The sequence below is a fragment of the Protomyctophum bolini genome (assembly GCF_963924005.1).
Source record: "Protomyctophum bolini genome assembly, chromosome: 2".
Taxonomy (NCBI): Eukaryota; Metazoa; Chordata; class Actinopteri; order Myctophiformes; family Myctophidae; genus Protomyctophum; species Protomyctophum bolini.
The window spans coordinates 13163356-13179551 of NC_137863.1; the positions used below are offsets into that span (position 1 = coordinate 13163356).

General features: G+C 42.0%; 1 protein-coding gene across 1 annotated transcript in view; it reads left to right on the plus strand.

Moving 5' to 3' along the window:
- Positions 1–784: 784 nt before the first annotated feature.
- LOC308332982 (copine-9-like) overlaps positions 785–16196 on the plus strand; it is a gene marked incomplete at both ends in the record, with an annotated part of 94365 nt that continues 78953 nt past the window's right edge. Inside the window, 3 exon segments of the mRNA XM_080789137.1 lie at positions 785–861; positions 6663–6703; positions 12852–12898. Of these exon segments, the coding sequence (XP_080645263.1) occupies positions 785–861; positions 6663–6703; positions 12852–12898 (165 nt within the window).

Genomic DNA, 16196 nt, shown 5'->3' on the forward strand with positions numbered 1-16196 from the left:
CTCACCAATGCTCATCATATGGCGCAAATTGTAAGCTTTACCTACTCTTGTTTTAACTAAGTGATGGAATCTGGACAGTTCATCAATATAATTAATGGGGATAGGCCTATACCAATCTAACAAAACTACTGACTTTCTTTCCCTTCAAAGATGTCATGCTGAGTTGGAAGCCATTCATTTGTTATTAATTAATTTTAAAAAAATCTTTAAAAAGTTTGTATTCTTGTTTGAAATAACCAAACATTGGTAGGCAGGTTCAAGTAGGCTAAGTCCAAAGCTGAGACGCAGCTGATTATAGACAGAAATGGTGTTATGGTGTTATAGAATAAGAGCACTATTTAAGAACGTTTAGATTGAAAATGGGTGAACGGATACAGTATGAAACCTTGCGCATGTTGATGAGGACCCTTCTTGTTGTGCTCAATGAGTTCAACTTGTGAAGAAAGTCTCTGCCTCCATCTGCCGATGGAGAGGGAGAAATGCCGCGCTGAGGACCAGGCGTTTCTGTGACGGCTCTCTCTCTCTCGCCATGAATGAAATTCTCTCCACCACACCTCCATGGATGGGGATGCTACTTGCTTCATCCTCAGGTAGCCTTCATCATATCTACTGCTCAACTACACGAAGACTGTCGACAACTGGCGCCCTCCCGCTCCCCAATTAAATGGAACATATTGCTGTGCGTGGAATTGTGGCAACATAGCGTCCAGATTTAAGAAGCAACAGAAAGGTGTCAACTTCTAGAATTAAGAACTGATTTTTTTTTTTAACAAAAAAACGGACCATGGCGTCAATAGGGGAGTTCGACCCACTCAACTCCATCGTACCTGCGACCAAGATTGAAATTACTGTTTCGTGCAGGTAAGATCCAGTTCTAACATGTACAGTAGGCTATACCCAGTCTTTTAGCTTATTCTGTGAATTGACATGTCAGTCATGCAATACACTCGCTCAAATCTGAGTTGTAAGATGATGAGATGGAGAGGAATATAATATATAGACTATAAACTATACATTTTACCTACAACAAATCTAATCTGAAGCATACATGTGCGTATAAATTGCCCCGCTGTAACGTTTTAAACTCTTTCTTCAGCAGGTTCTGTTTTTAACCGTTAATAAGTGTCTTTATATCGACTAGCAAACTCAGACTTTTTGTATTAAAGGAGTAATATAAAATAAATGTGTCAGTGGGAGTGTAGAAGTGCGTGGGGGTGGTGCAGGAAGCCAGGAACTATCGCATTCGGAATCGGCAGGGATATAGCCTACGCCAAGTGAGAGCTCCAGCGCGCGCAACCATAGCTCTATTGCGAGTAATGGATATCACATCAACTTGTGGTAAATAAAGTGGCGAAGCTATTGCGAGTATGGATATTTGTATTACATCAACTTACTCGCGCGGTAAATAAAGTGCATGGCGAGTAAAAAAAGCACCGTTATTGTTCTGTTTGTTCAGCTTTCTGTGACCAAGTCAGTCAGACAGAGTGAGGCGTGTGTGTGTGTGTGTGTGTGTGACTGTGTGTGTGTGTGTGTGTGTGTCGTGTGTGTGTGTGCGCGCGCGCGTGTGTCGTGTGTGTGCACGTGCGTGCATGCGGTGGTTATTGGTTAATTGGTTTGTTTCTTCTATAAAAGTTTGGCTTCATTGCTTTTGACTGCATACTCTGAAGGCTGGATGCCTGGATCATGGATGCAGACATGCAGTCAAAGGTCTACGATTAACGAAATTGCCTTTTTATTATGACACTGTGTCAGTGACTTCCAGAGAAACACAGCATAAGGTAAAAGTGTTTTTGTGCATGTGCGCAGATGTGTGTAAAATGATGTGTGCCTAGATATGCGGGGGGATGCTCTGCAATAAGAGCAGTCTGCAGGCAGGAATCACTTCTTCTTCAATCAATCAAAACCAGCATAGCATATATGAAAGAAAAGGTGGTGTGAGTGACAGATTTCAGTTGCACTGAAAATGGTTGTTGATGCCGTCTGCTGCCCTGACAGAAAGCCAATACCAAGCAGTTTGATATGGAGCTCTGTTGTTTTCCCATGATCTGTGTAGGCCTACTGCTGGTTCTCAAAGTGGGGTCCATTCCAAAATGAGGAATGCTTCAAACACTTCAGCCTTCTTTTATTTTTCAGCTATTCGAAAATAGCCGCTCTACAAGCTCACAACTCGTCACATTGTGAGCTTGTCTATTGGGTATTTTCGAAAGATCTCTCATGGGGGCACAAAATCCTTTGAAATCGGGATCTGTAGCCAAATACATATCCATTTGGGGACATGAAAATGTTTGAGAACCACTGCTGTAGTGTAGGCCTATACATCTCATTCAGACATACAGCAGGTTCATACAGGGATCATATACTGTACATAAATAAATACATTATGATAGCTCTATTCCTATAGCTCGAAACGTGCGTTCACCAACAGAGAGTCTGGACGGAGGGCTTTATCTGTCGCCCTGACGCTGACAGAATGGGGTTGGCTCAATTCCCTTCTGAAAGCTCTTCACTCCAGAGCAACTACTGGACTTGTGTGTGTGTGTGTGTGTGAGAGAGAGAGAAAGAGAGAGGATACAAACATGTAAATTAGATCACAGTATCTTTAGCTACTGTATGTAGAGCAAATGTAGAGAGCCTCCTCACCTGTGAGGCTGCTTTCATTATACTGTCTGTCTGTCTGTAGCATGTCTGGAGTTTAAATGATTTAAAAAGTTTAAAGTATGTATGCCTGGCTGTGTCAGCCCATCATTTGTGAGTTGCAATATCAGCTCAGGAGGAGGTTATCTGAAGGTGAACGGTTGAGCTTTTCCAAACGTCTCGCTACCCCTGCTGTGACTGTGCCAGTAATTCACTATTAGATTGTGAAGTCAGTGCGATAGGCTTTGGAAGTTCAGCCTTGAGGTATAGCATTATTGTCGTCAGCCCTGCATGCTCTGTCTGTCTCTCACTCGGTTCCAGTCTGGGAATTGGACCGCATGGCGTGTTCAGGTTTCAGACGTGTAATTTTCTATGGGCCCTGTTCACACAGAAAGATACAGTGTACTGTATAAAGTGTGTGTGTTCAAATTCAACTAGAAAGAGTGAAAAGCAGGAGCATTATAGGAGTCTTATATAAGTGGGCTGCTACTTGCCTGTCTGTCTGCCTGTCTGTCTGCCTATCTACCTACCTGTCTGCCTGCCTTCCTACCTGTCTGTCTGCCTGCCAAACAAACGCTACTCCTAGATCCCATTAGACAAGCAGAGCGTGGCAGCCACCCCTGGAGTTTGCCATGATTACAGCTGGCAGAGGATTGTTTAAATGAGTCGGCAGGAAACAAATTATCTTCCCTATCTCACCTATTAACCCCAAATGTCCTCCCCCTCTCACAGTGGCTCCCGAATGCCACCAGGGATTTCTTTGTTGTTTTCACAATGCTGAGGTCCATTGTTGAGGTCAGTAAAAATCCATATTGGAAGGGGAGTCGGTACATCATCACAAAAATGTATGTTTTTGATGTGAAGATGACAAGTGACTCATTGTTCACTTGTTATATTTCACAAATTGCTTTTTTTTGGTCAGGCAATATAATATATAACACTTTTCACCAAATAAATGGGGGGGAGCACGAATGAGTTATTAGTAACTCAATCAAATGTCAGGTACTATAGGTCAGTGAGTGCCGGAAGCCAGGACTTCACAGTTGGAGAATGTCACGAACAGCACGATGCTGCTCTGATTGGATGCCCAGCCCCTTGTCATGTCCTGATTGTCCCAAGCATAAAGACTGTCAGAAGAGCTTCTCTAGTAAAGAGCATCAGTGATGAGTTTAAGAATACGCTAAATCTTAGCTCTTTGAGTAACAATAGAACACCAAACAAAGCAACAACAAAAAGCTAATCTCAGATGACAGACATTGGACTTAGACTCTTCATCATTCTACATTTAAAATGAATTCAGTTTTGCCGAAGGATAGAGGTACAAAACAGGTCTGCGACTGCGTGCTCATGGATCTATTTCAGTTTTGCCATGTCAAGGGAGCCCGGTCCAGCTCAATCTCATGGCAGCATATAAAACAGCCAGCACGCACACACGCACTATAAAATAGTTTGTTTAGAAATGACAAACCAAAGATGTGCACACAATCTTCTCTGTAAATTGTAAATTGTGCCACCTCTTCCTCTCCACTACCTTTCCGAGGTGGAAAGCCTGGTGATGCGAGGTTACCTCATATAGGAATGCATGCAATACCCTACAATCTGGGCCTTTCCTTTGTTGGGACAAACCAATTAAGTACTCAGGACTGGTAAGTACCTTCACCTACACGACAATGTACAATTTAGGCATTTAGCAGACGCTCTTAATCATGACTAGTGAAAATAATCAAACAAAACATTTCCCAAACCTTACAGAAATCATAATAATGGGACCCTGTTTTCGAGGGGGGAGGGGATGTGACGGCCCCCTGTGCCTTTAAGTCTACACTCCCTGTGGGCACACTGGACGCGTCAGGAGCGTCAGAAGAAGCTGAAGCCCTTCTTCTTTGTGGGGTTTTTAGACAGCTGGTGGATGGAAAAGAAGCTCCACCTCCGCGCCCGACGGACGCGACGGACAGCTTCACGGACGCGCTCTCCTCCGCGTCTGTCGGGCGCGGAGGTGGATCTTCTTTTCCATCCACCAGCTGTCTTAAAACCCCACGAAGAAGAAGGGCTTCAGCTTCTTCTGACACTCCTGACGCGTCCAGTGTGCCCACGGGGTATGGGGTTCTGTCACTGTGTGTGTGTGGCTGTGCCTTTAACAAGTCCATTGCAGTGCTGGATTGGAGGGCGGAGCCAGAGATGATTAGGGGAAGGGGAGACACCTGGCCATTGTCTCTCCAAACACTATTTAATAGACCTGCTCTCACAGCTCTTCAGAACTGCTTTTCTCCACAGGCTGCCTGGGCGGCAGGAGAACACCCTTGTTTGTTTTTGGTTCTAGATTTTGGGCAGCATGTTTCCCTGCCAATTCAAGTTGGAAACTTTGATTCAGTTCATTAATTACTATTTCACAAGTATGTAAATAAAATACTTATTTTTGGATTGTCCTCCGGTGTGGTTTCCCCTTTTTAGTTATGGCCCCAGAGCCAGCCATAACATGGGTTTTTTTTTAGCCACACAACTCTTCATTCATAATTTACACAGAAGGCACAGTGGTATGTCCCTATTGTCCAATGTGTGACTCTTTTAGGAGGATCAGACCAAAAACGGGAAGTAAGTATGTTAGCAATGATGAGATGTTGAATCAATAAATGTGTAGGCTATGTTTCAAACAACTCTTGTCTGTGTGCCAGCCAGGGGACGGCCCATTTGTAACCTGAAATAATTGAAAATGTGCAGAATCAATTTTTATTGTCACATTACAAGTTACATGGGTGAAATTCTTGGTTGTGCAGGCTCATCATTGCATCATTAAAAGATAGAGAGAAAAACAAAGTGTGTAGTACATGACTAATCTATGTGATAGAATATGTATGCATAAAATAAATTATGATTTATGTAAATCCGTTTGGTAAACCACAAAGTCTGAATACAAACTAACTAGCACTGTAGCATTTAAATTGTTTGGTGCTAGATTGGTAATGTTGGTGAATATACTGCAAGTCTGCATCATAAAATACTGGTAATGAGTAGAATGCATTATGATAATCAGAAAATAAATATGTAATCATTAAACGTGTGAGGCAAAACATATAGTATATAGTGGGAAAAGCAGACACACAAAATGGGAAACCTTCAACATGTTCCGTCAATGTCACCAGGGCTTGTATGTTAAAATGCACTCTACTTGGTGACAGCTACAGCACTCCTGAGGGAAACAATTCAATCTGCTGCCATGGGAGCCACTCAGTCCAATAACAAGCTTCTCGATTACTCTACCTCCATGCTTTATTGAATATTGTGTTGGTTATTACCGTCAATTGTCACTCAGGTGTCAAATCGTTCAAAGTAAATTGGGTCAGCTACTGCTCAATAATCCGAGCAAGGATACGACACTTGCCTTATCTGTACAACTCACACTTTGGAGACAGATGCATGTATTCTGGCTATGTGTGTACTCTGTGTGCGTGCGTGCGTGCGTGCGTGCACGTGTGCGACCGACCGTGCGTGTCACTGGCACTGCTAAAAAAAATTGACAAATTTATTTTTGTAGTATAGCTTTGCTTAGTATCAGCCCATTTTGTTTGTGCCCAAGATATTGTTGATTGGGAAAGGAATTGAGGTTGGAAAACTGTATAATCTGTGTTAAAGGACCACTTCACCACTTTTCTACCAATCTTCATATAATTGGTCCTTTGACAGTGTTTGCTTCCACTGAGGTACAGAAACCCTGCAATTCTTTCTTATCTCCCTTTGAAGAAAGAATGGGGGGGGGGGGTAGTACTTTTCTATTTCATGAGATACAGCATGGAAAAGCGAAAGGAGAGGGTGCAAGGATTGTACAGGATGAGGGCTTTGGTGGATTTGACCCTAGGCTAGCAGTTCTGCACAATAATACAGTCGTTGAAGAACCAAGCATCTGAGTCATTAACCTTGAATGGTAAATTGTGACCCTATAGTCTTCTGGGACCCAGTCATCCATTTTAAGGGCATCTGACGTGAGTGTTGGGATAGCCTGCCTTAACTCTTGCCTTTTGTCTTTTCTCTAGAAATCTGTTGGACATGGACACATTCTCGAAGTCAGACCCAGGTAACCACTATTTATTTTTCATTCTTATGCATCTATTTAAATTAGTTCAACCTTCATGTCTTCCCGTTTTGTGAATAATTTCAGCATTACATCCTTCTTATATTAATTAACATTGGCTGGCGGCCGGACCTCTGAACTCATATGTCACCATGACTCAGCCATAACCATAGGAGTTTCCAATGCTATACTACGCCAAAATATGGAGTGTGTTGTCTAACTTCAATGTGTCTTCATGGCACCAGTTGCCATAATTGGGCACTAAAGGGGTAAGGACAGACATATATGGGCAAATTGGGCATGAATGGGACAAGGACCAACGGATAGAGAGGTAGGTCTCTTTGAGGGTCCAGCTTTGAGGGTTTGTGTAAACCAACATTGAAGACACAAGTGTGTAAACACAAACATTGAAGACAAAAGTGAGGACAGTCACAAATCGTGATTGGCCATGATGACGTCTGATAATAGTTTTGAGGGGCGCTAGCCCCTCCTATGTCCAGCTTTTAGTGTGTGTCCACAAACTTTGTCCTACACAAACTATAAAATTGCCTCACACACCTTATCAGTGAGCTCAATGCTTCACTGAGCAGTAACACCACCACTAGTTATTGAGAGACATTTAGAAAGAGAGAGAAATAGACAGAAAAAGGAAGAGAAGTGAGAGCTGGTTCCACTTTATGAACCGAATGTGACTCTATATGAGACAATTAGTGAGTTAATCATAGGACCTGATGAGGATGTTGAATGTAACGGAGGGATGTAATATTGGGGTTGTGATAGTAGGTATTGTTGGGGTTTAGCTGTATTGGGGGTTTTATGTGAAATAGTTTATGAGAAGAGCACCACTGTGATTGTTTGGAGCACCTGATGGTGGGGAGTATAAAAGTCTGCTCTCTGTGCCAGCCTGTAAGGTTAATATGTGCCCAGAAGGCATGCCTTTATTGTTAGGATGTATATTATGGACACTGTTATTTTTGGAATAAAGGCCCACCAGTTGGATTTAATATATTTCCTGCCTCTGGTCTGCCTCCTCACTTCTGGTCTTGACCGCTTGGTCAATCCAACAATGATGATGAAGTAAAAGAAAGAATTTCTCAATAAGAACAATAAGAGGAGGACAGGCTTTGCTGTCTCAACCTCATCTGTCAAGTGAGGTGTACTTCTCTCAGCCCACGCTCATCTCTGGGAAGCCATATGTCCTTCTTTCTCATTTTCCAATTGGATAGCTCCTTGTCTTTATGGATAGTGTTGTTCTCATTGCTCTCTCCCACTTCTCTCTGATTCTCTCACTCACTCTATATGGCCCCACCCCCGCTCCTCTCCGTCAATTAAGGCTGTGGGAAAAGACCAGCACCAGCAATCACAGTAGCTCTCAGTTGAACACAACCGCTGATCGCTAATAAAGGTCACTGTGTCTTGCTGGTCACAAGTCCATACGGTAGCTCCCTCTTCAATATATTCTACATTTCGCTCTCTCTCTCTCTCTCTCTCTTGCGTGCGTGCGTGCGCAATACAACACAAAACAACTCATGATCCATCTACTACATTTGATAGCTAGCTCCAAAGTACAATCCGATCTTCAACATTGATAGTGAAATAAATATACATTAATAGTGTAAAAGTCAAGCTGTAAAGAGTAAAGCTCACAGCTTGACGTATCGCTTGCGGCCTGGTTGATCCTGCCAGTAGCATAATCTTGTCTAAAAAATGAGTACAAACGACTTGTACAGTGTGAAAGATTACAGTATATTCCTAATGCTGGGACAATTAATGACACTTTATTAACCACTTAAACCCTATATACTTTGACCCCCAGGGGTCTGTACTTGGTTCCCTCCTGTTTTACAGTAATACCAAATCTCTTCTCTGAAAATGGTACAATAATCTAAAGGCTAACAATGTGGCACGTTGCTTTTAGATCTATTTGTAGGTTTGCTATTTTCACTAAATGTTTGCCTATGGGATCAAGAGGTTACCGTAAATGAGAAATACAATTCATAGTTCATAGTTATTGCAACAATACATTTTATAACTGCATCGTTTAATTGCTACATTATGGCCACAAGTTTGAAGAATCAGTTTTTCCGTCTCTCAACTTTAGATCAAAGAATGACACCAAAACCAGTTGTATTATTCAAATATGCAAATTTTGTTACATTATATGGCATGTCTGCTTGCTGTGAGACAAATTTAGAATGAAGGTTTCATAATTATTCTTAACATTTTGCCAAAAATGAATATATATTTTGTTGCTGTCAGGCAGAAACCTTGTATCTCCATATTTCAACTTTTTCGTAAATCAATGCTCTATAATCTATACTATAAGAGTGTCAAACAAAAGTAGCAAAAAATAGATTATCTACTTGTTCACAACGCGTGGAATTGGTTAAGTCTGTAGAATAACTACATTGGATTAATTTGTTTTTGGACATACAATGTTTTGGACTGACGGTGACTATATACTGCATGTATATTGCTGATCTTTATTCATGAACACTAACATCATATCAGTAGTTATTTGCGTCATCCTTTTGATCGTTATCTGGCTACTAATCCTGCTTCTCGAAATACAGGCGCGGTCTCTCGGACACATCCTCTTTAGGATTAGCGTCATCTTTTTCCGTTGGTTCGTTTTATTTTGGTTCATAAACAATCTTTGCTTTAAGATGCTTACAGGAAATGTGGGGGTTGTGTGTGTCACTGAACGTGCTTATCTGAAACTGTATGCACATGCACACGAACGTGCACACGCACACACAAAGATTGTCTGAAAGAATAATTTAAGGATTATATAAGGGATAGGGAAATTACCCTCCACACACACGCACGCACGCACAAGCACACGCACACACACACACAGAGGCCAGGGGTCCTTTATTGATACGTCCTATGGATTAGGATCCTGATGGCCAGAATAAAGCTAGGTGGAGAGGACACGGATGAGGAAATGATTGTGTTGGAGGGGTCCTGAACTTCAAACACCTTCCACCCAGCCACCCTCCGTGGTCATGGGGCTCCATCATGCCTTTCATGTCCCCTGGTTAGTCCCACTCTGATCCCACCATCAAACAACTGAGGACAGAGTCAATACTTAGAGTTGATGTCATCCAGCATTGAGAGTCACTCTTATATGAAGCAGGGAATTAATCACAGATAGATCTAACAGGCAGTATCAGTCAAGGACCCCTAAGTATTTTGGCCACAGACTCCTATCTGAAAATATTTTGTTTCAAGATTTGCGAGAAAAAAGAAAGTTGACACATTGTGATCTTGTCAAATAGTCAATAGGCTGGTTATTATAGTGATATCGATGCTGTATTGACTCATTTTAGTGGGGACCCCCTGGAACCTCCTCAAGGACCCCTGGAGGTCCCCAGACACCGTATTGACATCCACTGATCTATGGTAATACACAAGTGTAATTCTTAATATTCTGTTATGACTAACTAGAGATTGACTGATTCATAATTGACAGCCCATTAGATATTTGGATTGCAGCAAGGGAACGTGTAATTAATCTCTGATGCAGTAATTTCTAACGGGGCACAACAAGATGTCAACTGCTCTCACAGAAAGAGTATAGAACTTGGATGTGGTTGTACTAGTGTCTGTGCTGTGTCCGTTTTATTTATGTATCACCTTTCCAGTGCAGAGCACAAAGTGCTTTCTATAAAAAATCACAAGGGAAATAGATGGCAGCATCAGCTGCACACAGAATCTGTGTGCATCACCAATGCAGGCGTTGAAGGCAGCCATTTCATTGTCTTCTGATTACTAGATGATAAAATAGAACAAATATATTGCACAGTTAATGTCAGAAATACATTTAAATGTAAAACATCTTGACATATCTTGGCTAATACTAAAATCTTTCAGGGAGTCACGATTTGACTGTAGGCTAAGCTTTCCACCAAAATTGCTTGTGCTATTGTGCATTCAGGGCTGTCAGGGAAGATTCTGAGTTGCTAATGAGCTCAACACTTGAGTCCTGAGTAGTTTTCAAAGCATGGTGCTGAGGAATTGTTTTTCTCAGTCACAAATCACCGATTTATTGTATACCTTTCACCATTTCAGACTAGTGGAAAGTGGGACAGGCAGGTTAGCTCTCATAAGTTATTTCTCATTTTCAAATGGATGTTCCAGTGCCCTCATTCTTTACAACTGTGTGCTCGGTTCATTCCCTCAGAGGAATGAACACCAGAGCAGACCTCCGTTGAGAGCACCCCAAGGGATGTCTTGGTGCTTACTATGCCCTCCTTCCCGGAGAATACCCTGCAAATGTAACCACCGAACAGTGGTGTTTCTGTGATACAATACTTCTTTAGATGTTTAAGTGTTACAGTCTCCACCATTGTGTTGTGAATTGTCCCCCTGACTACAATGTGCACTCCAGTTAACTGTGCTATCATCTTTTTTGTGAAGGCCTTGACAGTCAATGTTTTGCAAAGTTTCTTTGAGTGAAAGCATTGGTTGTGTTGACTCGGTTGGCACCCTCTGTCACTTCAGTTATCCTTTTGACAGCATACTGTAGATTGATTTGTTTTCTTGTTTCTTCCTCAATTAGATTAATTCTATAGTGTCTTGATTCCCTATGTTTCCGTTTTATTCTTAGTTTCATTCAGATTTTATTATTTTATCATAACCTACATTTCATCTGTGCGATTGCAACTTGTGTTAACTTCATTGCATTTTTCACAGTAATGGACAGTATCCATGTTTTGTAGATGTAGAAATGTAGAAACACCAGCCTCCAGTGCACCCGAAACATACATAATGGATGTGCTCTCTGCGGATGCTTGTGTATATTTGGTCGTACATGTACATGATGTAACACACATTAGCAACAACCACATAGGGCGTGTTGACATATACACACACACACCTTTTAACAGCACGGGGACTCAAACACTTCCATCAGTTAGTCAACCCACCCCATGAAAGCCATATGTCCTTCCCTCCGTCTCTGTCCGTCCGTCCGTCCGTCCGTCCGTCCGTCCGTCCGTCCGTCTGTCCTCTGTCTGTCTGTCTGTCTGTCTTTATTTATTTATTTAGTTTGACACCATTTTAAAACTCCTGATATATATACTCTCTTATCCTTTTTCATTCGAGGGAAAGATCAGAATGCGTTGGGATGTGCAAGACCCAATGGAGGTTGAATGGCTGTTTGGTCCCCTGTTCCATGGTGACAGCACCACTGTGCTGATTGGCTTTGAAATCACTGCCTGACTCGATTCATTTCACTCTGCTTTGAAGTGGTGCCAGGGTGTTGGAGCAATGTAGATGTGGGCAGAGAGGAGGGGAGACATGTGGAGAGATGAGGAGAAATGAGAAGAGATGGAGGGTTGGAGAGGTTCACAACATGAGAAAAAGATGAGATGGGAGAGAAGGAAAGTAGGAAACAAATGCAGGGAATACCACAAGGAATAGGTGGGAAGAAAGAGAAAGGTTGAAGATATAGGAATGAAAAGGATGAGAGTAAAATGCTTTAGCCATGAGCACGTAACAGACTCAAAGAAGAAAGAACACCGAGGTAGGAGGAGGGCGTAGACACTTTCAAAAGAACTATGATGAAGATGCCAATCATCTTACAAACAAGATGTGACTATTATAAAGTGATTTGTAAATAGTGTCTCATCTACATAGAACATAGCACACACATACAGTATACAATCAATGCAGTGTACATAGGCTATTAGGCCCACTACTACAGTAAGTGCAACAGATTAGGTGTTTATATTCCTCCAAAGCCACTCCGATTCGACCTATTGAATACTGATTCAGGTAAATTTCTGTAGTTACGGTAGTTAGTTAGTTGGCAATACACTTCTTGCCAACCGCTATCAGACTATACAACACATAAGAACTTTCTCCCCCAGTGCTTATGGTACTGTGCTCTATAGGTCTTGTTGTGATAATGTCCATTTGTGTCTGATGTGTTTCTCTCTGTCTGATTGAATTGTTTATCTGTTTATTTTACATTATGCTGCTGTAACACATCAATTTCCCAGCAGGGATAATGTACATCTCATCTCATTCAGCTTTAACTAAAAACTGCTTTGTTCACTGTAACAAAAACAAAACTCATGATTCCTTTCCGACCCCCCCCCCCCCCCCCCTCTCTCTCTCTTTATCTGTGTGTCTCTTTTCCCAGTGGTGGTGTTGTATGTGCAAGGCATCGGAACCAAGGAGTGGAGAGAGGTGAGTGAGTGATGCTTTGGAAGCCACTGATGGCAAATAACCCAGAATCAGGTTTACTTGCCCTATACATTTGTATACATAGGAACTTGACTCATGTTATCATTTTGTTTACATCAATTAAAAGGATCCCTGGCTAATAAGCCTTAAATATTGTATTTATTTGTGACGTACGTAGATAACGGACTGGAATATTGTGCTTGTTTCTTAAACATTCTTCGGCTCCTTGATGTTGGACACTGTAGTCTTCAGTGCTATAGTGTAGGTGAAATAATGCAGTATTGATATTAGTAAACCCAGTGTTATATGTTGTTAGTTAGTTGATTAGAGAGATTTTTTTTTAATCAACTATACAGTACATTTTTAAATGAAGGGACATGTTTTTATTTTCTAGATCGTCAGTGTGCCATATCAACATTCATTAATTTTAATGACACCACGTGAAAATTTCCAACATATTTTGCTTGTCCACAGATATGAAGTTTCTCCTTCTTTTTAAATATTTTCTTTCACGTTTTTTTAATGATCATTAGAGTCAAGGCAATAACAGAGTTCAGTTTTAATTAATGTAGAATGCAGGATGTAATTTACACACAAATGTGAGGGACTTCATTTATTTGACTGCATTTTTTTAAATAGTTTATTTAAAACCAAAAATACTCTCACACACTTGCCAGTGTGCCAGTAATCACCCTCCTTTGTGCCAATGTTGGCACTGGTGCCTAAGGTTGCCTACCCCTGCAGTACATCACCCCACTCTATTTCCTTCCATCCCTCTTTTTCCCCCATTCTTCCCTTTCTTTGCATTGTATCTGTTTATTTCTGCCACCCAACTAATCCACTCTTGCTTCCCTCACTGAAATGTAGTAATCACATGTCACCTCTGTCAGGTTTCACCCAGATACACACTACCCAACAAGCCTCAATCAGTCCCTCGGGGACTGATTGGTGACAGGTGTCTCTCTCGGGGAGACACCTGTCACATGCCAATCACACACTTAAAGATGGAGTTTTGTATGTGTCTATGGAATTAACATTACTCTAATAGACCCCCATCTGTGGTTATACTATTCAAATATGTATTCTGTGTATTTTTGGTTCCTTCCTGAAAGCTTAAAGCCTTGGAGTCAAAAGGCCCAACCGAAATACACCACTTTAGTGTCATCATAACATCATCCCCTCCCCTAACCCCTCCCCCATTATCATACAACAACAGCTGTGGGTGAGGCATGGGTGGTGCTAGTTCAGGTGGGTGGTGCTAAGGTGAAAACCAGGTATACTGGTTTTTATGTGTGGCCACATAAAAACATACTTTTAACACTTTCTGTACACTTAATCACTGTACACTACAAATAATCTTCCTCCTAGTATAATCATAGTACCTGATGATCATGTTTTAAGAGGGGGGGGGGGGGGGGAATCACAGCGCGTCAGTGCAGTCGTTGCACAGAGTAGCCCTAACAAGACAAATCTGCCAGTGCATGTGCATTAGTCTGGCTATGCCAGGCTACAGTAGCCCTTCCTAAACAGGAATGGCTACGCCAATATACCCCAATACCAGGGCTACCCCAATATACCCCAATACCAGGGCTACCCCAATATACCCCAATACCAGGGCTACCCCAATATACCCCAATACCAGGGCTACCCCAATATCCTTGGCCATCATCATCATTTTTCGACCGCGGTCGAGATCATGGATTTCACAATGCCACGCCAGACTTTCCGGTCCTTCATTGCCATCCCCAGTTCCTGCTTACTGATGCATGTGTCCCTAGCGATGACATCTCTGGTCTGCTTCGAGGCAGGACTGTAGCAGTGGCCGGCAAACTGTGTTCTTCTGGATCGGACTAGTGAAGAAAAACGGGAAGGTTGCCTTATATTAGATTAGTCGATGGGTGGCTCTTCCAAGACAGATTTTGCGCTCTCATTAGAAGGCGGGTGTAAGTGCCATCCAAACGTTTCTCTAATTTCTTTGAAAGTGACCATGTCTCGGAGTCTTGGAGTAGAATCGGCTCAACGGTCGTCCTAAATATTTTTACTTTTAACATTTTACTAAGCTGGGATCCTTGGCCATAGGGGGATTAGCTTTAAGCTGAGCAGTAGATGTTTGTAATAGCGGCCATAGGGGGTTTCCCTAGTTTAAGCTGAGCAGTAGATGTTTGTAATAGATGTGTCAGACCCAGTTTCTAATCAACGTGACCACATTGCACCCACACTTCAACTTTAAGTGTCAATCGTTTTTGGAAAAGGTAGCTTGAAGCAGTATTTACCGGTATATACCCCATATTGATAGGAAAGAGATGCAAATTTATCACACATTTAAAAGGACTTGAGTGCGATATGCATTCATCACAGAGAAGGAATTTCATGGTATCATTTTCAAAATATCACATAATGCCACTCGCTGATTCCGGAAGATAAGATTTTGCAAGCATCTGTTTTATTCCAAGGTGTGTGTGTGTGTGTGTGTGTGTGTGTGTGTGTGTGTGTGTGTGTGTGTGTGTGTGTGTGTGTGTGTGTGTGTGTGTGTGTGTGTGTGTGTGTGTGTGTGTGTGTGTGTGTGTGTGTGTGTGTGTGTGTGTGTGTGTGTGTGTGTGTGTGTGTGTGTGTGTGTGTGTGTGAGAGGTAGACACTCTCTTCCCTCCGTCCTACTATTGTGTTGTTGCCAGTCTGTGGGAGTGGGTTGTGCATGTGAGGACATTGGGAGACTGGCCCAGAGCGCTTCTTGATGCAATTAGCAGAAGTTAACTTCTCACACTAATGGGGGAGATAATTATTATTGGCTCAGCCAAATTCATACTGTCTGAAATCTAAGTGGGTGAGATAAATATTTTCATTAAATTAAACAATGGAGAAAGTGTCTAAAATATAAAGTCCCCCGCGTCCAAAACAGTCGAAATGACAGAGTTATACCGTGTGGGGGTCCCCGGGGGCACACAAAGCTCCGTAATGGAGTGGCTGCACCACAAAAAAAGGTACTTACTTGAGTAAATGTACACCACTGCATGGTCTTTTCTATTTTCCATACAGTGCCCCTGCACAGAGCCTGTAATAGGACACACTGGGACATAAAAGCCCTGTGGTTTGAAAGCACTGAGTGCATGAAAACGGTCTCTCGTGGAGTGGCGGTCCAATGATTAAATGTTCTGTTAACAGCAGGATTCTGAGTGGCAGTCCCCACCGCCTGTTGTTTGAATCCGAAAAACAAACAACCAAAAAATAATAATTCCAACAGGCACTGTAACTATAGTAAAAAAAACAAAAAAAAAGTCCCCGGAGTAGCATTGAACTGTTCTAC